Source organism: Protopterus annectens, chromosome 11.part0, assembly GCF_019279795.1.
Source record: "Protopterus annectens isolate FY-2018-M chromosome 11.part0, PAN1.0, whole genome shotgun sequence".
In the NCBI taxonomy this organism is placed as follows: domain Eukaryota; kingdom Metazoa; phylum Chordata; order Ceratodontiformes; family Protopteridae; genus Protopterus; species Protopterus annectens.
The window spans coordinates 93,505,927-93,529,526 of NC_056745.1; the positions used below are offsets into that span (position 1 = coordinate 93,505,927).

At 36.0% G+C, this 23,600-nt stretch overlaps 1 protein-coding gene across 1 annotated transcript in view; it reads left to right on the forward strand.

The window, feature by feature from the left end:
• NTF3 (neurotrophin 3) overlaps positions 1-23,269 on the forward strand; it is a 210,261-nt gene extending 186,992 nt beyond the window's left edge. Inside the window, exon 2 of the mRNA XM_044087469.1 lies at positions 21,028-23,269. Within this exon, the coding sequence (XP_043943404.1) occupies positions 21,028-21,819 (792 nt within the window). The 3' untranslated portion in view covers positions 21,820-23,269. The remainder of the gene's footprint in view (positions 1-21,027) is intronic.
• Positions 23,270-23,600: the final 331 nt, after the last annotated feature.

The window sequence follows — 23,600 nt, forward strand, 5'->3', positions numbered from 1 at the left end:
ATTACTTACACCATATTATGTCTTTGAATAATTACATCTATTAAATACATGAATGAATATTGGACAAAAAGCAATGATACACGGATTAACCTTCCTTCTGGTGGCACTCACATAAAACATGACAACAGTAAAGAGCAAACATTTTCAGGCCAAATACATAATAAAGAAATGACACATTAAAATAAGCATCCTGCCATGTAAACTTAACTGCTGTCTCTACACCCTCCTCACTGTAGAAATTATGAATGACACTAAAAGCAGTCTGATGTGCACTACAACAGAATACACTAAACAGAAATAGCATATATAACTGAATATTTCATTGTTACCTTTATTGCTTTCTATTGCATTCTGAATAACTCATTAAAGCAAAAGCTATTCAGTACAGCAGGTACAACTGTCAATTTAATTTTTGATTTGTTGCCTTTCAGTATAACTGAACAAGAATCAATGAGCAGTCAAGTAAACAGGTAATAATAAAACCTATTTTAAGATAAAAGAGACTGTCAGATGCACAGTGACAGCAGACCAAGCAGCACAAAGCATAGCCCACAAACATCACCGCATTTTTTAAAACAAAGGAAACACCAAATTAAATGTTCTGGTCCATAGTTCTGGGCTAAACACCACCTCTTAACCTTTGTAGCAACATGCCATGCACAACATTGCCACATGGGCTTACTGCTGCTGGCTGGTTATCATTAGTCAAAGTGGAGCTAGAATTGGGAGCTGCAATCGCAGCATGAGTCACTTCACCACCAGAATGGTGCATGATCATAATTTGTAGAATGCAACAGGCAGTAAACATCCTGCATACAGTAGCCTGGTCATACTGAAAGGCACACCCAGACTCATCCTGGCACCTGAGATATCTCTTTAGGAGGACAAACACCATCTCAATGACAATACGAGATTGGGACAGGGATGTGTTATATGTCTCCCCTGCAACATCATAGGAATTTATCACAGGAGTCATGGGCCATGGTTCCAGTAAATATCTGGCATCCCCTTAAAAAAAAAAAAAGAGAGAGAGAGGGAGACAGAAAGGGAAGAAGAGACAAAACAGAAAAATAAACATTAATATACATTACATTATATACTTTATGTAGTAATTCACTTTGCAATGTATCCTAAAGATTCTACATAAAAAAAGTTTCTTCTCATAACTAACACTGGCAAACAATAAATTAGAATCGCATTTTTGTTAGCTATTGTAGTTATTAATTAAAAAGACTAGTATTTCTCTGAATTAAACATAACTAAATGATGATGACTAAGACCCATGTGATTCTTGTTCATTTAGAAAACCTATTTATAAGGAGGAGACAGAGGAAGATACAAAGCAGCACTTTTGCCAGTTTCCATGTACTAGGAATTATGGGTAAGGCTTGTAGCCATGAGTTAGCATCAATCTCGGGTGTTATACGGCTTTAGTCCAGAGGCATAGCATATGTAATGTCCATTGGGAAGTTGGGACAGGATAAGAGCTAAAAGCATACCAAAAAAGACATCTGTGACTCTCAGTACCATTCTGAGATGCCCTGGGCTCCTCTCTCCACTCTTCCCCCAACAGCTGTTGGAGAACTTGGTCTAAGTGATTGAGGCAGCATCATATATTTCTCATCTAGTGCCTCAGTGTACTGCCACACCCTTGCAACAGTTAGACCCATTGCCCCGTCAGCTCTTCCAAAAAAAAAAAGTGGACTTTGGCTTTTACTGTAGAAAACTGATTGGTATCAATCAGCTCCCAAGAGATACACTCCCTCTCAGATCTTCAATTGGAGAAGGAAAAAAAAGAAATTGATCATAGCAAGCCAATATCAGCTTGCTGCACATAGTACTGAAGTGCTTTTCTGTACCGGGATTCTTGTACTGAAAATATAACGCATGCAAGGATTCTTGATTGTGGCCCCTAACACTTTTCTCCCAGGGTGGATACCTACTTCCCCTTCCCCTTGTAATGCTACTGGACTAAGGAAGGGCACCAACACACAGCTAAAGGCAGGCATCAGCCAAAAGAAAAAAAAAAAGTTCATTCTGAATATGACATTTGTCAGCAGAGTTAACTAAAGTACTGATTGCTATATTGTAAGGTCCAGATTCTAGCACATCAGCATAGTTTTATATATATATATATATATATATATATATATATAGAGAGAGAGAGAGAGAGAGAGAGTGAGAACAGTGTCCGCTATCTTGCTGTTACTACAACAAATTGAGAAATTCAGCCTGTCCCCAAAATTATATCATCATGGGTCGAAGTGCTCCCAGTTTAATAAATTGTAAAGTCAAGGTGAATGGAAGTGCTAATATGCCCAAACAAAGTAATGAGATTCTCTAAATTTTAGTGTTAATGATCTTAATTAATATGCTGTACATGTGTAGAGACTGCCCAGTGACTCACTAAGGTCACCTAGTCTAACCAAAGTTGCCAGGTGCAGCAGCTCCATCTGCATGCCAGACCTGGTATTACAGGCAAAGAGCTTTCCTGCAGTACCAGGTGAAACGTGTAGAGCTACAGGGCCATGAGAATGTTCAGAGCAACAGCTCCATGTATAGAGCAGACTAGTACATGCTTATAGTTTGAAACTGGTGTATAACATTACAAGAGAAATTATATTTTACACTAAGTGAAATGAACATCTTTAAACTCTAAAAAGCTTATAGCCTGAGAGATTTCTGGCTGAATTAATTCAATGTTGTGGTGAATGTACATTAAAAGTAGCATATATTAATCAAATCGACATTTAGTCCATTAGTTGCGATACAGTTTCTTTATGCTGCATACTTGATTACTAGTCATTCATGAATGTATATACATGTGTGTGTGTGTGTGTGTGTGTGTGTGTGTGTGTGTGTGTGTGTGTGTGTGTGCGTGCATTCTGTCAGAAAACCTGGAAAAGTCCAATGGCTGACCCTCACATAGTCAAATGAAAAACATCCACTATACAGATAGATATTTCTCACACATAAATACAACACATGATTACAGCTGCAAGAAAAGCATTTGTGATCATAAAGAAAACCCAAAACAAGAGCAAAACACACACACACACACACGCACACACACACACACACACACACACACACACACACACACACACACACACACAGACACGCACACACACACACACACACACACACACACACACACACACACACACACACACACACACAACAAAATGCTGCATTTACATGGGAATGAAATCCACCCTACACCTCCAACATAAGAGCTTTTCCCCCACACCTCATTTTATGTGCATATCTAACTCTCTCTTTCTCTCTCTCTCTCTCTCTCTATATATATATATATATATATATATATATATCTATATATAAAATGAATGGCTGACATATTAAATGACCGACACACTCTTCAAATGTAAGTGGATGGCAGGTATCAGGAATGATGTTCACTAAGGATACTATGCACAAAGAGCAACATCATGCCAAATGTGTTGGCATTATACACAGCAACACAAAACGCCAGAAAACTTGCGTAAATCACACCAGGAAACTGGAAATTCGTCAGGAGCCAAAAACGTTTAATGGTTGAGCGCTTTCTTCAGTACAAAAACTGACTTCATCAGAACATCAATTGCTAAAATTCATCACATTATATACATAAAAAGCCCGCCTTTTTCCATTAATTATTCAATTAAACATTTTTTCAAATCCTTATGCCCAAAAGCGTAATGTGACAGCATAGTAATGAATAATGTAAATTTAAAAATCATTTCATTCAGCTAAACTCTTAGTACAAAAATATATACATTGACAAACTATGAATGAAATATGTGTGCAATACACTATGATTAAAAAAACCTTGCAGAGTGTACAAAAATCTATGTACACAATACCTGTTGAATATATCTAAACCCTGCAAACTATAAAACAATGTCTACAACCTAATAATAAAAAATATATAAAATATGTATAACAAGTCTAATAACCTGCATAATAGATGAAAAAATATATATATATGCCTCTATACAATGCCTGTCAGCGTCTTGATAACATATCAAACATTGCCGTGTCATGACTAAATGTACAACCATTACCAATCGTACCCTATGTCATATTTACATATTTCAACCCCATGGGCATACAAAAAAATGAATGAAAGAACTGTAAATGGAAAATGTTAAATTCTAAACCATCCGTATAATATTCCAACCCCTTTGTACTAGGTTCTAACTAGGGGTTTGGTAGGAATAACCTCATTCAGACCAGGAGGGGAACTTGCATCCAACCGGATCTGCCATCTAATTTCCTTTTCTCCTACTGTAGCTTTGATGTTACCACCTCTGGGGTTTGGGACAACCACCTCCAAGATTCCAAATTTAAACACCTTGCATTGTGGATTTTCCATCAAATGTCTTGACAGGGCATTATTGATGTCACATCTCCTTATGCAATAAGTATGGTCAGAATCCTATTCTTTAGGCATCGGTCTGTCTTACCCACATAAAAACTCATGCAGGTCTGACAGACGCCCAAGTATACTATATGTTTAGTTGAACAATTCCCATTACAAAACCATACCTTACTTTTTAAACTATTCTTTAATTCAATGTTAGATTTGTCCAAGGTATATTGGCAAAAATTGCATTGACCACATTTCCTCGTGCCTGTCCTTAATATTTTCCTTTGTTGTTGGTATTTAGATTTGATTTCAATAATTCTTTTTAAATTATTGCCAGTCTTATGGACAAAATGTGGTCTGGATGTTACTTTGTTCTTAATCGACATGTCACTCGTCAAAATATTCCAATTTGTACTAATTATATCCTTCACTTCATTAGTATGTCTACCATATTTTATTATGCATGCCTTAGTATATTCTTTTGGCACATCCAATCTTTCATTACCATTGCCACTGCCTCTACTTTCATGATTATTGACATTACCAATCCCCAATAGGGGTTTATATTTGTGTCCCCATTCCTTAATAACATATGTGGTAATGTCCTTCACCATTTTGGCAGGGTAATTTTTATCTAAGAATAGTTTACTAATATATGACATCTCCTGAATCATAGAATCCCTCTCCGATGTCATACGAGCAGCTCTGATACACTGCCCCTTGATGATGCCCCTCTTCGTACTGTATGAATGGGCACTACTAAAATGTAAATAACCGTTACTAAACGTGTCCTTTCTGTAAATACGGGACTGGAAGGATTCATCTTTGCTATAAATATATACATCCAAATAGTTGATACCGACGTATTCATATTGATGTGTAAATTTGAGATACTCAGTAGTTTCATTTATGTATTTCATAAACAACAATAAGTTCTCTTCACTACCTTCCCATAGAATAAATATATCATCCAAATATCTGACATACTTCTTAATTTGTGACATCCAACCAGTATTTAGTACAAATTCCATTTCCCAGTCTAATAGAACTAAATTACGTATATAGGGGCACATGCCGTCCCCATAGCTACGCCAGTTTTCTGTTTGTAATATTCCCTCGAAAAGATGTAATTGTGGTCCAACACTATGTCCATGAATTCCATCAACATAGAAATGACATCCTGCCCAAGGCCACTTATCCTGGAAATACTCCTATTAAATCTATCAAGGCCATCCTCTTTGGGAATGCTAGAAAATAAATCCTGGATGTCAATTGTAACAAAAATAAGATTAGCACTCCATAAATCCTGCTTGAAGATACCCAGGAATTCCCAGGAATCTTTCATAATATGATCCACCTGTTGATAAATGTGTTTTAATTTGTGATGGATCACTTGGCCAAAAGGGAAAGCCTTGCTTGCACTGCCAGAAATAATTGGTCTAAATGGGGGATCATTCACGTCCTTATGGACCTTGGGAATACCATTAATGGTGGCCAGGATGGGAAACTCCACCTTCAGGAATCTGTACATTTCCTCACTTATTCTATTTTCCAAAATGAATTCCTCCAAATATGAATCAATGCGTCCATGTGCAATATTGACTTCATTCAAAGAAGAGGGTACGTATTGCATTGAATTATTAAGTAATTCAAAAATCTTACTAGTATACTTTTCCTGATCATAAAATACTATACCCCCTCCCTTGTCAGCGGCCATAATCCTTATATTTTTGTCACACAAGGATTCTATCACATCCATAATTTCACTTGTGGACTGTTTATCATACTTAGAATACCTGTGTCTTTTGTATAAGGCATATATCTCTGCATTGACCACATTTTCAAAAGATGTCAGAGTATTGCACATAGGGGGAGTAAAAGTGCTTTTTCTCTTTAATTCACCTCCATATGATGAATTTAAGCTGTTTTCATTCTTAAAGAAAATCCCTAAATTCAACTTCCTCAAGAATAGTTTAAATTCAACAAGAGTATCAGTTAAGTCTAAGCTGAAATCAGGTATAAATTTCATCCCTTTAGAAAAGATGGTAAAGAACTCAGGAAGTATAGGGTGGGCACTGTAATTATAAATTTTCAACTCTCCACTCATGTAAACTATCCCCTCACATTGTAATTCCACAGGAAATTTAACACCAGGGTTGTCAACAGTAGTATTGTCAGTGATATCCCGAATATCCACCGGGTTAGTATGTAGGGACTCCATTATTGGTTGTATCGATGATTTCTCCACACATTTCTCCCTTTCCCCTTCCGCTCTACTGTCTTCCATTGTTCCCTCCCTTCCTCTAAAAAACACTCCTCATCATTATAATGAATATTTTTATCATTTCGATAAACATTTCTATCACTTCTATGGTAAGAATTTTTTCTGTCAGGTTTTTCCATTAAATATTTACTATCATTCCTAATTTTCCACCTGTATGCTGTTCCATTCTCATATTGAGTGATGTCACGCTGTAACTTTTTGCATTTTCTTTCAAAAGTTTTTTTGTACATACTTTCAGCATATTCATATTGCTTAAAATACAGTGTTTCCCACTGTTCAAACAACATGTCATTCTGTATCAATTTATCATTATTTTCAATCTCATTCAACAATGTACTAATTTTAAAATCATTACATTCTATTATAAACAACATGAATTTCTTGCCAAAATCATCAAACATTTCATTGCAAGTTTTAATGTTCAAATCCGTCATGTCCACTCCCATGGGTTCTTTGAAAAAACGCAAACCCAAGGGTATCACACCGCTATCCAGACATTTACGTAGGTACATATTTTCAACCTGTATATTCTTAACCTTGCACAGGTTGTTACCAAAAGTATATATAAGTTTCTTTAATGAAGGATATCCACCAGCGCTTCCTTCCCCCTGATTACATGAACCAGGTCTGGAAATATCCTTAAAGTCTACAGGCATTTTGATGAAATTGTCTAATTTGTACATATCCCCTTTAGCAAACTGTCTTTGTTGGGAAAAAACTGGTACAGTACCTTTTTTGTTTTCGCAAAATGCCGTTCTATTCTTTTCATCGCCAGCATACGTCCTGCTCGGCGGTTGGCGTTTGGGTTTAGCACCAGAAATCAAAAGCTGGTCTTCCTCAACGTTGTCAGTTAACGGTAGTATGTTAAAACCGTTCTGACTACCAATTCTGTCATTGCTTTCCTTCCTCGGCGTGCAACGGGACGAACATGGAGAGGATGATCTCCCCTGTCCATTAGGTATTACGTCATCCATACTGCCTTGGCCAATAGAGGACCGGATAGTCATAGCTGCCACAAAGTTAGGTTGTCCAAGTTTGTTATAAGTAGAGTTAGGCGGAGTAAGCAACTCTACTAAGCGAGAAATCTCGCTCCTAATTATAGCCATTTCCGAGTGTATTTTGTCAATCTCCTCACGGGAGACACAACTGGACAAGTTCATGGTCTCCTGCAAAGATTCCATAACGACCAACACTAATGAAAAAATCCCAGTGTCCGACCAAATACACAGCAACACAAAACGCCAGAAAACTAGCGTAAATCACACCAGGAAACTGGAAATTCGTCAGGAGCCAAAAACGTTTAATGGTTGAGCGCTTTCTTCAGTACAAAAACTGACTTCATCAGAACATCAATTGCTAAAATTCATCACATTATATACAAAAAAAGCCCGCCTTTTTCCATTAATTATTCAATTAAACATTTTTTCAAATCCTTATGCCCAAAAGCGTAATGTGACAGCATAGTAATGAATAATGTAAATTTAAAAATCATTTCATTCAGCTAAACTCTTAGTACAAAAATATATACATTGACAAACTATGAATGAAATATGTGTGCAATACACTATGATTAAAAAAACCTTGCAGAGTGGCATTATAATAATAAGGGTGGCTGGTATAGTTATAACAGAAGTTGGTATAATTATTAAAGAATCTACCTCAAAAAACACAAGGTAGAGGGTTTGAATCTTGCCACTGCTGGAATGATTGATTGGCTTGCTTGCTGTACTCTGAATATTGTTGATTTCTGACTGCATTTCATTTAAAAATGAAGTTTTTCATTTAAGGTTTGCCTACTTCTATTTTTTATCTTTTTTCTTGCATTACATTTGTTTTAAGTTTTCTGTTCTGCTGAACTATTAAAAGGTCTTGGCTAGGGTCAGTTAGAAAAGTTAGCAAAGAATTAATTTGCAAACAGTGAATAACATCAGTTAATTAGTGGGAGGAGCTGAGAAATAGCATTCCTCATTTAGCTGGAGTGCTTGTTTGGCTTGCTTGCTTGCTGTACTCTGCCTGAATATTGATGATCTCTGTTGACATTTTGTTTTTCTCACCCACCCACCCACCCAACGTTGTGTTCTTAAACTTGGTGGCTTTTGAGTTGCCCGCCCCTGTATAAATCTGATTTTGGACAGTCTTCCCAGTCCCATCCCATCAGGTCATTCTGCTGAGTACAGAGAGAGCAGATGGGAAGCCCATCTCCTTAGTATCTTAACCTTGAATTATCTTCTGTTACCTCCCTTCACACTTAACTTAAAAAAAAGAAAAAAATGCATTTTATTCAGCTACTTTTACTGTATTTGTGTTTCTTCCTACTTTATTACTTTATTTTGCTTATGCTGCTTGTTCTTAAAAGTACTTAATTGCATTTATTCTGTTGCATTTATTACTGCTTGTTATTGGCCTGATTAAATTGTAACTGTTATTCTAAGACTCTTAATTTTGGTTTAAGCATTTGGGTTTCAGGCCAGTTGATTTACGTTAAGAAGGTTTCTAGTCTACATTCTGGTGGCAGGAGAGGTAGCTTACATCCTTCTAAGCTGGGAATTGCTGATTAAAGGCTTATTATGTCTGTTATTCTGAAAGTGTCTTAGTTCTGGTTTAAGCAATTGGGTTCCAAACCAGTTATTTCATACTAGGGAGGTTTGTAGTCTACACACTTGTGGGAGTATTCTATGAAATTGCTGTTTAATTTAAGCCGTTTTTTATTTATTTATTTTATTTTTTTTTTTTTTTTGCTGTCATGACTGCGATTTTCTGCACTTTGAATTTCTAGTACTTCTGCATTTTATAGCATAGGCTACATTCAGATTGCTGAATCTAGACAGTTTGGTATGATTTGAGTATGAAAACCAGCCATCTTACATTAAGAAGGCAGCCTTGCATCCTTGTGGCAGAAGTATACAACCAAGGACTCATTTGAGTTGGGGATTGCTGGAATAAGGCTCAGTCTTGGGCTTTCACTTTAGTTACTTTGTTTAAAATCATTTAACTTTGCTTGTATTTAAGTGTTATGCTTGCATGGGTTTGTGCTCAGTTTACTGGAGCTGCTCAGAGATTGCATTACTGCCCTGCGAGCAACTCAGTTGTGCATTGTGAAGCAATGACACAGTTTTCTATAGCTAGCTCTCAATAGAACAGCTATTTTTTGTTAGCCTTACAGCAAAACCTGGTCCATCTAGCTCACTCCCCACTAGTTATTACAGTAGATACCTGCCATAATAGACAAACAGTTTCCCACCATTTCTTCAGCCAGCCTGATTGACAAGGGCATCCTGAGGCAGTGTAGCAATTGTCTAATGTATACTGATAACCAGTTACTCCTAAAACAAACAAATACAACATGTGAGAGATGTATCTATATGAATTTGGAATAAATTTTTCTCAAATAATAACAAACCAGATATCAAACAGGTTGTTAGCACACACACTTCACCTCTTGTACATAACAATCTGACCTCCCGAGCACAAACCTACTACACACACTGCAGACCCAGCAGAATCCACTACACATAATAATGCACGCAACAGTGTCTCAGCCTATAAGGGTAGATTATACGTATTAAACCTGGTAGGCCTCTTTGATTATGTCACCAAAGCCCTAGATGTAGGCAAAACAGTACATACAGCCTATCTTAACTTACCCAAGGCTTTTGACACAATCCCCCACTAATGCATCATTGAGAAACACACCCAGCTGGGAATTAACTCATATGTCACTAGATGGGTAACCAAGTGGCTCACTGACAGAGCACATACAGTCAAACTTGGGGATTCCACCTCTACCAGCAGACCAGTTACCATTGGTGTACCACAAGGATCTGTGCTGGGCCCCCTGCTGTTTCAAATTTATTTCTCAGAAGTCCAGGTGAAAATAGATGGCCTGTGCCTTATGAAGCTTGCCGATGACTATAAACAAGGTGCAATCACTGAGTCCCCCAACAATGTTGATATGCTACAAAAAGGCCTTGCACAAACAAATTATTAGTGCCAAAGCCACAGACATAAACTGAATGCAAAAAAATGCGTTATCATCCATTTTGGCAAAGGGGAAGTCCCTGCAAATTACAATATTAACAGCATCCCTGTGGTAATAGATTTGGAACACAGGTTGATAACAACCTTAATTTTGTTCACCATGTTTCCACAGTGGTAAGGAAGTCTTTCTGTGTTGTACATTTCGTAAGTAAGGGCATCGCATCCAGAGCTAAGGATGTTATAACTCCCCTGTACTCATCCCTCATCAGACCACTAATAGAGTACAATGCTCCCTTCTGTATGTACCTCACCAGACACCTGCAGCAGCTGGAGAGTCCTCAGTGTTTTCTCATGAAGAAAATTCAGGGCCTTCAACACATGACCTACATGGACAGACTGAAGGCCCTGTCACTGTATTCTGTATCTTATAGGCTGCTGAGAGGTGACTTGTGCCTGGCCTACAGAGCAGTCTCAGACCCTGGCCTAATGGAAATGCTGCACATCCAGAAGTCAAATGGGATACAATTCACTCATTCTAGGGATCGTAACCTAGCCTGCAACATTAACAGGACATGCTGGAGAGACAGATATGTATCCCAGAGATTGCCATTCCTCTGGAACAAACTCCCAATTCACATAAAACAGAGCTTCTCAATGACACTGTTTAAGTATAACTTAAACAACTGGATGGGAGACCATAGATTTACCCCAAGGGTGTCACCTATTTCCCTCTTGGATAAGGGCAGTTGGTGCTGATCATAGATTCATAGATTCATAGATTAGTACTAGACTAACTGCCCTTGCAGACCATTTTAAGCCTAGCCAATTATCCATTGTGAGACTCAAACCTGCCACCTTGTGTTTGTAAGGCAAACACCTTAACCATTAGGCCACCCTCCCAACCCTTATGCTGCAAGTATAGACCGTACAACTTGGTCAATAAGGGAACAAGGGTATAACATGGCTAGGCTTATAAAGGCCCTAGGCCAATAGCCTGGTAACATCCTATGAACCTATGAACCTAAATGACGTGTAAAAGACAGTTATACTTTTTTTTTAACTGGTGTAGAGCACTGATTCCATTGAACCTGTTCCAACCTCAGGCAAAAAGATGCAGTGACAAGTATTGTGCACACAGGCATAATGGCATACTTACCGACCTTTATGGAACTACTACAGTAACACCACTGATGTCAAGCCAGTGGGAGCATCAATATCAACAGATCCTTTCATTTATAAATTAGACCTGCTTTATGGGCCTAGTAAATGAGGAAAAGATATATTTACTATTCCAAACAAATTATTTTTCTCAGTGCCACATAACAACTGGCATAAACTAGTGCACATTTATTTCCCATGGAGACACGGTTTTTCAGCAAAATACATTCAACTTCTAAGATCATGTAGTTATGCAAAATAATGTCCACACAATTCCAAAGAATGTTGACCCAGTCGCTGGTCAAAGCCATACCTGTTGCTCCCTTTTTTTCTGGATGTTCAACTTCTTTTTAAACCTAGGCAGTAACAACTCTAATAGTCTAGTACACTACTCATGTTCGATCTTTTGGTACTTTGATATTTTGAAGTACCTCTATCTAAATCTATTAAAAAATATATATATATATATATGTATGTATATTCATACATGGATCTACTGCATTCTAACAAATTTGCGTTTCACCAAAACGTTAATCCGCGAATGCATTTACACAAAAGTGCGTTTCAACAAAAATGCACTTTTGTGTAAATCCATAACAAAAAAAAAACTAACACTGAAAACACTTTTATGCAGGGGGACAAGCCTCCCTGCACCCCCCCCCATGTGGGGGACTGTGCCCGCCACACAACCCTTACTTTAATATTTTCACTCCGAGATCGCACTACAGTGGGGAAAAGGGAATGTTCCCTCATCCCCACTGTACTACGATCTCAACAACAGTTCGCTTAGTTGTACATCAACACTAAACGTTGATTTACAACTAAGTTAACATGCAAACCACATGTTTTTTCTTTATTGATATAATTTAGTTTTTTGTTTTACCTACTAATTTACGTAAAAGTGCGTTTTCGATAAAATGCACTTTCATGTAAATCCACTCGAGAATGTCCTGTTTCGGTGAAACGGCATTCGCTGAAATCAAGTAGATCCACATACATATATGTATATGTGTGTGTGTGTGTGTGTGTGTGTGTGTGTGTGTGTGTGTGTGTGTGTGTGTGTATATATATATATATATATATATATATATGTATGTATGGATTCATATTATAATCCCAAAATCCTGAAATACCGAATCTCAGAATTTCGAGACCATAAAGCCGAAAGCTCTAAATACCGAAATCCCAAAAGTGCAAATTTTGAAATTGTGAATCCTACACTAACGAGGCACCACACACATACACAAACACACACCTTCCCCCACACACACAAACCTACACTACATACAAGCAGGGAGGCTATGCCCCCACACCCCCTCTTCTTAAATATACTAACTCCAGGGTTGCACTACACAGACAAACACACGAAAACACCACCACACACCTACATTCCCCTTGCACACACACATCACAGTCACAACACACACTGACATACACTAAAGCCCCTAACAAACACCCTTAAACATACATACTTATCTGAACTTCCATTCAAACACCGCAACACCAGAAGCACTACTTCAACATGTCCGAACATTGGGATTTTGAAGTTCGCACTTCTGGGGTTTCAGTATTTAGAACTTTTGGCTTTGTGATCTCGGGATTCTGAAATTCGGTATTTCAGAATTTCAAATTTATAAAGTGTTCCTATATAGATATAGATATATACATATATATATATATATATATATATATATATATATATATTTATATATATATATATATATATATATATATATATATATATACACACATATAAATATATATATGTATGCATGTGTATATATATATATATATATATATATATATATATATATATATATATATATATTTACACACATACATGTGTTTGTGTACTATTTCATAATATAAAAACATATAACTCATGAAAATATATTAAATTCAGTAAACACGATAATAACAATAGTCAAGGCATGTTCACGCAATTATCCTGACTCAATAAGATAAGGCAATGCAAAAAGAAGAAAAAGTCTGCATGCAGAAGTAAGAATGCATGTAGAAATACCGATATCCATGAATTCCAACTTCAGTAATGAGGAAAATATACCTCAGAAAAGTAGCAGTACGGGGACATCATCATGTATTAAAAGGAAAAGTAGCAGTACGGGGACATCATCGTTCATTAAAAGGAAGGGTTCATTAGTCTGTAATAGCTTCACGTACCTACTAGCAGACACTTCTAGGTCCCACTCTGACAAATTGCTGGGAACCTTCACTCAGAAGCAATATATAAATTAACCACCACTGAGTTCTTGATTATAAAGCACCATTGGTAAGAAAGAAGAGTGGGGTAGTCAGAGACTGGAACAACTATGCAGACAACAGTGGGGGTAGCAGGACTACTAAACAGCAAACCACAACTTTACAATGTGGTCTAAATGTGGCCTAACAAAACTTACACTGGCAAAACTTATGTCTGCTGTCCAAAAAATATCAACATAGCCCTTGTACATAGTCTTTAATATATATATATATCCATGAATCTTGCTTCTGGTGGATGACCATTACATATAATAAGAGAACTTCAATTGTTGCTCCAAAAAGTAAGTGTTAGGCACATTAATTTGAGAGCTTTAAGGTACTGGAATATGGATAAGGAATATTGGTTCAGGACCTTGAATGTACTGCCTACCAAGTTTTTATTACTGAAAAGCAGCAATTTTTAAATAAGAGATTCTTTGAGGGCAGTAAACTTTCCCAATTTCTCAGATCTAAGACCAGAGAAAGCAACCTAATAATATTTTGTAGAACATGGTTATATCTTACCTGCAGCTGAGGCAGAACATGTTAAAGTCAGATTTAGAAATAATTTTTCCAGTTTTGATCAGTAAACTTAAAACGCTGGATTTGAAGTATACAATATGAACATTATAATGTGTTACTGAAAAATTTAATGTTGGCATTAAGTTGGCAGTTTCCAGGTGGCTGAATTACACAACATAAAAGCAAATGAGGAGCAATGCACACCCTCTATAAGCCACCGAAAAATAAATGGCAGACAAATAGCTGTGCAAGATGTCAGAATGCATTCTTTATTAATACTGTAGCCAATATGGTTATCTTTTCTTGAAAATATTAGATTTTGTATGACATCCCAGATGGCAACAAGACTGAATTTCAAACGAAGTGGATACTCTGTTATTTAGAATAGATTTATTTTCTGCATAACAAATATTCTTAGATAAGAGATAATCAATCACTGGGTTAAAGTTGATTACATATTGAATTAATCATCTTGCAAGGCATTTATTTTAATTTACTTTTATGTTATTCTCTGAAAATCAGATAAGTGAGTGGGCCCTTTGATCCTTTTAGTCATAACTTTGGAAAAAATGCAAATATCATGGCTACATGAAAGCATAAATAATTAAATACTATGAATGCATGGAAGCATATAAGTAAACCACATGAATGACATGAACAAATGAACACATTATGGAAAACATTCCAAACAATCTAGAATGCATTTGTCTCTACAAATTTGTATTCAGGCATAGTGTTTATTGATCATGCTAATCATTTATCCACATAGATGATTCACACTTACTAAACATTTGCAAAATCATCAGTCCAAGTAAGTGCTTTCAACTCCTGCATGCAACTATTACTCCCAATAAGCACTAGCCTTCCACCACATATGGCAAAAGTATTTCGATTTTATTAGAGCTTTGTATGTAAGTTTTCTCTGCTGTTACAAACACTTCCATTGTGGTGTCTTTGTATATTCTTTATATTTTTTAATATTTATTTAGATATTATAACTTTCACTTGTGCACATGGTTCCTCACTGGGTAGAATCGCTACCTGATGAAACTATCTCCAGAGTTCCTGAATGCTTTGCTGTTGGGTCCATTCTGTTTTCCCTGTTCATCAGTGAAATTATGTGTATCCATGTAGACATTCGATGGCATTCCTTACACTTGCATCCCATCTGTCCTACGGATGCCACTGATATTCTATGTGAAGAAGTTCACCAGGACAGCTGTAAATGTAATCTGAGTCAGATATAAGTAGACAGAGCCTCTGGAGTCTAAGGGTTTTTCACTACTAACTCAACCTCAGAGACTATTACCTCATTCTAGTATAGATCGGCCTGAGAAGAATCCATTATTTAATGTTGTGACTCTACAATAGCCATCACCAAGAACATACAGTCATAATTAGCTACCTGCTGTAATAGCAGCAGTTTCTTTCTCAGAAAAATCTATAAATAGGCTTTCACAAGGCAAATTACATTCACAAAAATAGCTAAATTACTCCAGTATTATTTATATTCATATTAACTTTAATAAAATGTCTTCCAGGACTCTAGTCATAGGGACTAGAAAAAAAAACATCATTTGCCTGACTCTCAGAAATGAAATGGTAGAACTTCAGTATCCTTGTCTTGTCTTGGAGAATGAAGTTTCCCAATTGCAGTTTGAACACTGATATTGTAACAAACTTTTATAAATTATTCACTAACACCTTCTCCAAAAAAAAAGTTCTTAGGATAACAGCTGTTGTAGGAATGCAGGCTTTCTGCAGTCTTGCCAGCAACTATGGAAAAGCATGGCTACTTCTGTAAAATGCAATAAACATTAACACTTTCACAGCAGTCAGAAAGAACACAAAACAAGCTAAAGCCAAGAGCATACATCAACTTCACTAGCTAGTTGCAATATATAGCTATTGCTTAATATCATTATTTATAAGCTCCTTAATGCTGGATATTGTCCACATATAAAAACAAGACCCTTAGAAAGGGATTTTAATTATAGTCTTAGAAATACAGATGACACTCAGTTAGTCAGACACCCCCACTACAAATTAACTACTCCTGAAAAAGCCTTATCTGAAAATTCAACTTCCCATTGGAGCAATCTCCAAAAAGAAATAAGACAAATAAATAGAGTTACTAGCTGGAAAATTGCAACTAAAATGCTATCTGGTAAATCAGCATATCTGTAATTGTTTCACAGATGTGGACTAGAAAGCACTAAAAAGATGAGAAACACATGTATTCCTTCAGCTGGCGTAATTCTAATTTAGCTCTTATGTTCATTCAAATATTTCTTTGTAATTTATCTGTAAGCTAATTTGCTGTCAGGAACGAACTAAGCCTACCTGAAAATTCAAACCTATCTGTTCCTTAGTGATCTTTCAATACTGTGCTGTATCTACAACTATGTAACTGCTGACAACTATGTAAAATTCTTCTGTATATAATTAGTTGTATTGTCTGGCCCCTCTGGCCTGGGTCATGACTGAAAAGGGTTCTTGGACCAGATCACCTACCTAGTTAACAGATTTTAAGTAAATAAATATTCACATCTTCATTAAATGAATTGTTTTGTGCATATAACTGAGTCAACCTGTATTATGCATGCAAATATTAGCAGATAATTTATTGAATTTATAGGCCACATAGACAGAAAGAAAAACAGATGTATGTGCTGTACATGTATGTACAATGAGCACACACACACACACACACACACACACACACACACACACACACACACACACAGATACACACACACACACACACACACACACACACACACACACACACACACACACACACACACAGATGCAAAGCTTATCTAAATAGATACCACAGGGATTAAGTTTTTATACTATAAATTTAAGCAGACATAGCAAGTAAAAGTGAAACTGTCCTAAAACATGTTATTGCTACAAAATATGTTCATATTAGACAGAAGGTGATTTGAGAAAGCAATTGATCTAGGTTACAAGATCAAAACAGTTTCCAAAGTCTGCAAGTGAAGTGTAACAGTTTCAGGATGAGAATACTCCATGTTGGTGTGTATGTAAAGTAGGTTTTGTTCCCACATTCACTATTTGTGCTCTGAAAGATAAGAAAGTCAGTGATACCTTTTCATATGTAGAATAATGTTTTTGTTTGCTGACTGTCTTTTATAGGTTCATAGGTAAGTACTAGGTTGGTTGCCTTGGGAGCCATTTTAAGTCCAGACATTTTTCTTTTTTTTTTTGTTGAAATTAACCTATCCCATTTGGTTAAAGATTGTCCTTATTCACCACATGGTCAATAATTATATAGTATTCCTAATGAGAATATCTGGGATTGTACCACAAATAATTTAACGGGACCCGTCCATGTGATAAAGCATTTGGAAGCTGTCTCTGTCCAGTAGTGGTACAGGGGACAGTCCAGGGGTAAATATTCTGCTTGCCTTCCATAGATCCAAGTTGATGTTGAATATGAACAGGTTTAAACTTTGCTTTATGTGGATGCGGAGTCTGTTTCAGAGCAGTGGCATCCTCTGTGATGCATACCTTCCTTTCAAACCATTCTGTTGATGTTGCAGAAGAGGTTTAGATCCTTAGACCAAGTATTTCAAATGCTATTTGACTTGCTGATGGGTAGTAAATCCATCAGTAATGGGTTTGAGGATGTTTTGCATTTCAAACACAGGACACGTAGCAGTCTGTAGGATAAAGAGTACAGACGGTGGCAGGTGTTTGAGTAGGTTCATGTAGGGCATGCTGTTTAGGCCTTGTATCCTTTTACTAAGATATTGGTGTGGGCCAAATTTTTTGCATGCATCTGGACAGATACATGCTCAAGGAAGCATTATATTTAATGAATGGCCCAATGAGGGCTGAGTACGACAATGACATCCTAGATGTAGACATGATCTCTTTATTTATAAATTGTGTGATATAGAAGAACTTTCATTCTAAAATAGACACGTTAGTCAAAAGGAAGGTTACTCTCCATGTAAATTCCCACTCACTTGGGTGTTCTTGATATAAAATAAAAAAAATACAAATAGTGATATATTTATGGAAAGAAATATGTGCATATCAGTATACACTCAGAATATTTCAATGGTTAGGAAAAAAGCTCTCATAATATTGACTGGTTTAGCTTTAAGGTTATACTATAGTGGCTTTTTCTCCTGCACATTGGGAAAAATCAGTACCAGCTTAAAACTTTTGAAAACGCTAATGCAGTTTAGTGCAATGTTACAGTGTAAAGTTTTGCTTTCATTTCATAGCTGACATAAAATTGGAACATTCACAATACACAGTGGTTGTTACCAGTTAAACTGGTTTTCTTTCATACTCTGTCGTTTTGCTTTGATGTTTTTATTTCATGCATTATTGCCTCAAAGATCAGAGTAAAAAGTTCATCCACCCTGTATATCATCAGGTAACAAGTAGAAACGTTGGGATTTATTTGACAAAAGATAACACAATGAATTTTCATATGAACAGCCATTCACTGCTGTATACCAATTGATGCCAAATGTATCATTTTTAAGTTGAACAGATTTGGTGAAACATTCTCTGCGATGCCGGCTTCTCTATACTGTAGATGGAACTTTGCCACAAAGTGCAGATTTTGTCGTTATCTTCAACTTACTTAAGTGAAGAGATCTATCGGTATAAAACTGGATTACCTCTCACAATACAATTCACAATAAAGTGACATTGTGATGTACAAATTACTATGAGTCTAAAGGAGAAGTAAACAAACTCAAATGTAAATTTTATTCGTGGTTTTTGGTCACACAAGTTCCTTTTGTTTTGGTCTCACAATACAATTATGATTTTCACAAATCTTAGTATCTTGGAAAAATATTTTTTTTTCTTTTGCTTTGATAGAAATTTATAACATAGTTAAATGTGTCCATGGAAGTGATGAAACTGAGTTGTTAAATAATGTTTTCCTTTTCTGTTTTCTTTTTTTCTTTCTCTAAGTTGACACTTCAAGTGCACATCAGTGTATATTGAAGGGGATGTGGGGTGGCAGTGGGACTGATTTGTATGCTACCTGCACTTTTATGCGTCTCTTTTTTTTCTGAAATGGAAAAGGGGGACCTTAACAAACAGATGAAAAAAATCAACAGACTGTGGCATTTAAATGATTTGAACGTCCTTCAGTAAATAGAAAGCTGAAAAAAAATTACACCTCATGTAAACAGAACGAGCAATAAAAAAGTGAGTATGAGAGGATATCACCAGGCAAGCATAAGCAGGATAAAACTAGAGGGGAGCATGAATATAGTGGTGGTGCGTCTATAGAAGATTAGGGTTAAATGCTGCTTAATTGCATGGTCATATAATTAACTCTTGGAACATGCATATAGTGGTGGTGCGTCTATAGAAGGTTAGGGTTAAATGCTGCTTAATTGCATAGTCATATAATTAACTCTTGGAACATGCATATAGTGGTGGTGTGGCTATAGAAGGTTAGGGTTAAATGCTGCTTAATTTCATGGTCATATAATTAACTCTTGGAACATGCATATAGTGATGGTGCATCTATAGACGGTTAGGGTTAAATGCTGCTCAATTGCATGGTCATATAATTAGCTCTTTATTCTTTGTGCTTTCATATATTACATAGTTTCTTATTGGTAATTAATCGTTGAAGTAAATAATGCAGTGACTTGTTATGCATTATATGAAAGTGTATTGGCCACTTTCTGAAGCATCTTTGTTTAATAATTAATTTCATTTCTACTTATATTCCTCATGTTAGAGTTGCAAGTGATGTTGCAAAAATAAAGTTTATAGCTTTTTAGTTTCATTGTTTACTCATTTTTTTCTCTGTAACCAATCCAACAAAATGTGCTGTGGTAGGTATTGTCAGTGATTTACATATACTTACTGTAAGTAATCAAAACAACTTAGTTTCTTTAGAAGAGCGGCTTCTCACTTACACTGAAATTTCATTGCATTTTTAGATGTTGATTTTTCAGTGTAAGGTGTTCTACCTGAGAGATCTTGTTGACAATTTACCTTTCCAGGAAGCAAAAAACTTGTGTTGATTCATTTAGTATGGAAATACAGTAATGTATTAATTAATTTAGATAGTGGGGCATTGTTTGTTCAGTCTTTCATGATGCCATGGCAGGGGGGTTCATGTAAAAGAAAAAAAATATCAGTGGGCTTTCCTTATCAACAAAATGCAAAACAGCAAATGTTTTTTTTTTTTTTTTGCATAATGTTGTATTATACATGTTAAGGTGTTCACACTCAACCTCAGCAATTTGTTACTTACAGTTGTGAGAGAAAGTGACCAATGCACTTTAAGTATTTACAAGAAACAATGTAACTAGAATGAAAACTGTATAGCAATTTGTTGGACATATTAAACTCATTTGCAATGTGATACTGTGGCAAACTTAAAATGAAGTTGTTTTAAACTTCTGTCATTTCAATAATGGTTTTAATTTCTTTTTAGATCTTACAGGTGAACAAAGGGATGACAACCTTCCTTTGTATGATGTTCCTTTCATATCTCTGTAGTACCCAAACAGCACACCTGAACAAACAAACTGTTGAAGAAGACTCCATGAATGCTTTGATAATTAAACTTATTCAGGCTGACTTACTAAAGACAAAGATAACAAACCACGAATCAGAGATCCAGGAGAAACAGCAGGACATACAACAAAGTACAGAACTAGCAGATGCATCTGACTCAGTTGATGATACCTCAGACTTTCAGCCAATTTCCTCAATAGACACTGATGTGATAAGACAGCAAAAACGTTATCACTCTCCACGGGTACTTTTAAGTGAGAACCCGCCAGTACGACCACCTCCACTTTACTTGATTGATGACTATGTGGGGAGTTCTGTGACTGCCAATAGGACCTCAAGAATGAAAAGGCAAGCAGAGCACAGAAGTCACAGGGGGGAGTACTCCGTCTGTGACAGTGAGAGTTTGTGGGTGACAGACAAATCCAGTGCAGTGGATATACAGGGACAGCAGGTAACAGTGCTGGGAGAGGTAAAATCAGGAAATTCACCCATCAAACAATATTTCTATGAAACCCGGTGTAAGGCTGCAAGACCCTATAAGAATGGTTGCCGTGGGATAGATGACAAGCACTGGAATTCACAATGTAAAACATCACAAACCTATGTGCGGGCTCTGACTTCAGAGAACAATGTACGTGTGGGTTGGCGATGGATAAGAATAGACACTGCCTGTGTGTGTGCACTGTCTCGAAAAACAGGACGAATGTAAATTCACAGTCTTCTTATTTTTGCCTCCATATAAATTATTACATTAATTTATATATGCATGTAGCATACAAATGTCTATATTATTGTTTATATATTGTAACGTGTCCTTTATTTATTGAACTGTCCTCCTTCCGACTTATGTATACAAAATCAAGCCAGACACATGGTATATGTAAATACCTAAAATATATATATATATAATGAGCAAAGAAATGTTACTGTGCTTCTGGCAATGTAATGTTTTGTCATTTTTATATTATCCCATGTTTGTCTCAGATGCTACATTTAACTTTGCGAATTCTGTAACATGTATGTATATCAGTATTTTCACCTCAGTATTGTCAGTTCCATTGCAAGTTCTCTAAATACACCTTTAGTATGAAAGTTAGTATATAACCTTTAAGAAAACAAGTAAACTGTTACTTTAGTAAGATACATCTATGCCAAATCTTAAAAAGTTTGGATACCTTTTACCTAATATACAAAAAACAAATGAGGAAAATTAAAATGTTTATTTTACAAAATATGCTTAATAGTTGCATGCAGTTTTGAAACAAAACTATAAATATTTAATATTTCCTTTTGAGGAATGCTCTGTTTGTTCCACATTTTGCATGAAATAACTATAAAGAGTTACTAGACATCCGGTGTATCCTAATGTCAAAAATGATTATCAAAACCTTGTTCAATTCTTAGTTTACAGATGTAGAAAATGTTCACTTTTTGTCTAGCTTCCGAACCTAAAAATTGTCTTCCAAGAAACTGAATTTACTGTATCTTTGAAGTTACACTCACTGGCATTTCTGTACGTGTGAACCATTTTGTGATTGTGTAACTTAAATGTGTGCTCATTCATATAACACAAATCTTAATTGTCATTTTGTTCATATTCGGGTATTTTCCACATACAGTTTGAGAAATGTGAAAATACCTGTGATAATGCTAAGAAAGTATATAAATTAGATGTCAGTTTCAGTGAAATGATGACTCGTAATTTGTAGGATAGAAGCATTATGCAGAAATATATATTTACATATTACTTTCATTCTAAAGGGAGACTGCTACTTCACAATTTTGGCAGGACATTGGTGCAGAACTTGGTGACATGGTTAGGTTAGCAATACACTGACAAGAGGTTCTTCTCTAATAATTATTTTTTTCAATTTTCTTTGAAAATATAGCCATATTAAATGAAGTATAGGAGTACCATAGACACTCCTAACTACCTGTTGACTATTATTGCAATGAATGCAGAATTTACTTTGTCGGAATTCACCTACACATCACCCTTTCTTAAATCCATTTTTTTTTTTGTTTGTGATGTCAGAAGGAGAATCTTTGTAAAAGGGCAGGGAACAATATTCCATTTGTTAAAGACCTCCTGATACAGATAAATTGGTTAAAAGAAATGCAATGTTCATTCTTAAATACAGTTTATATTTTCTACAAAATTCTGCAGTGCTTGCTTATTTCTTTTTCTTTAGGAACACTGTGTGTGCATGTAATTCATCTTTTCTAGTTTTTGTAGCTGCTTGCCCCGGATGTTGTAACAATTTAACCTCAGCCAACAGTATTATGGATTATACTGCAAAAAAATCCAACAGTAGAATCCTAAAAGTTATAATGGGAAACTGAAGAGATAATGTTCTTGTTCTAAATGTTCATGGATACATCCTAAAATTTATGATGTACCCAGCAAATACATACATACATATTCTATTTCTGTGGAAGAACATACAACTCTGCCTATGAAAAATGTATCTTTCAAGAGGCTGCAAATGT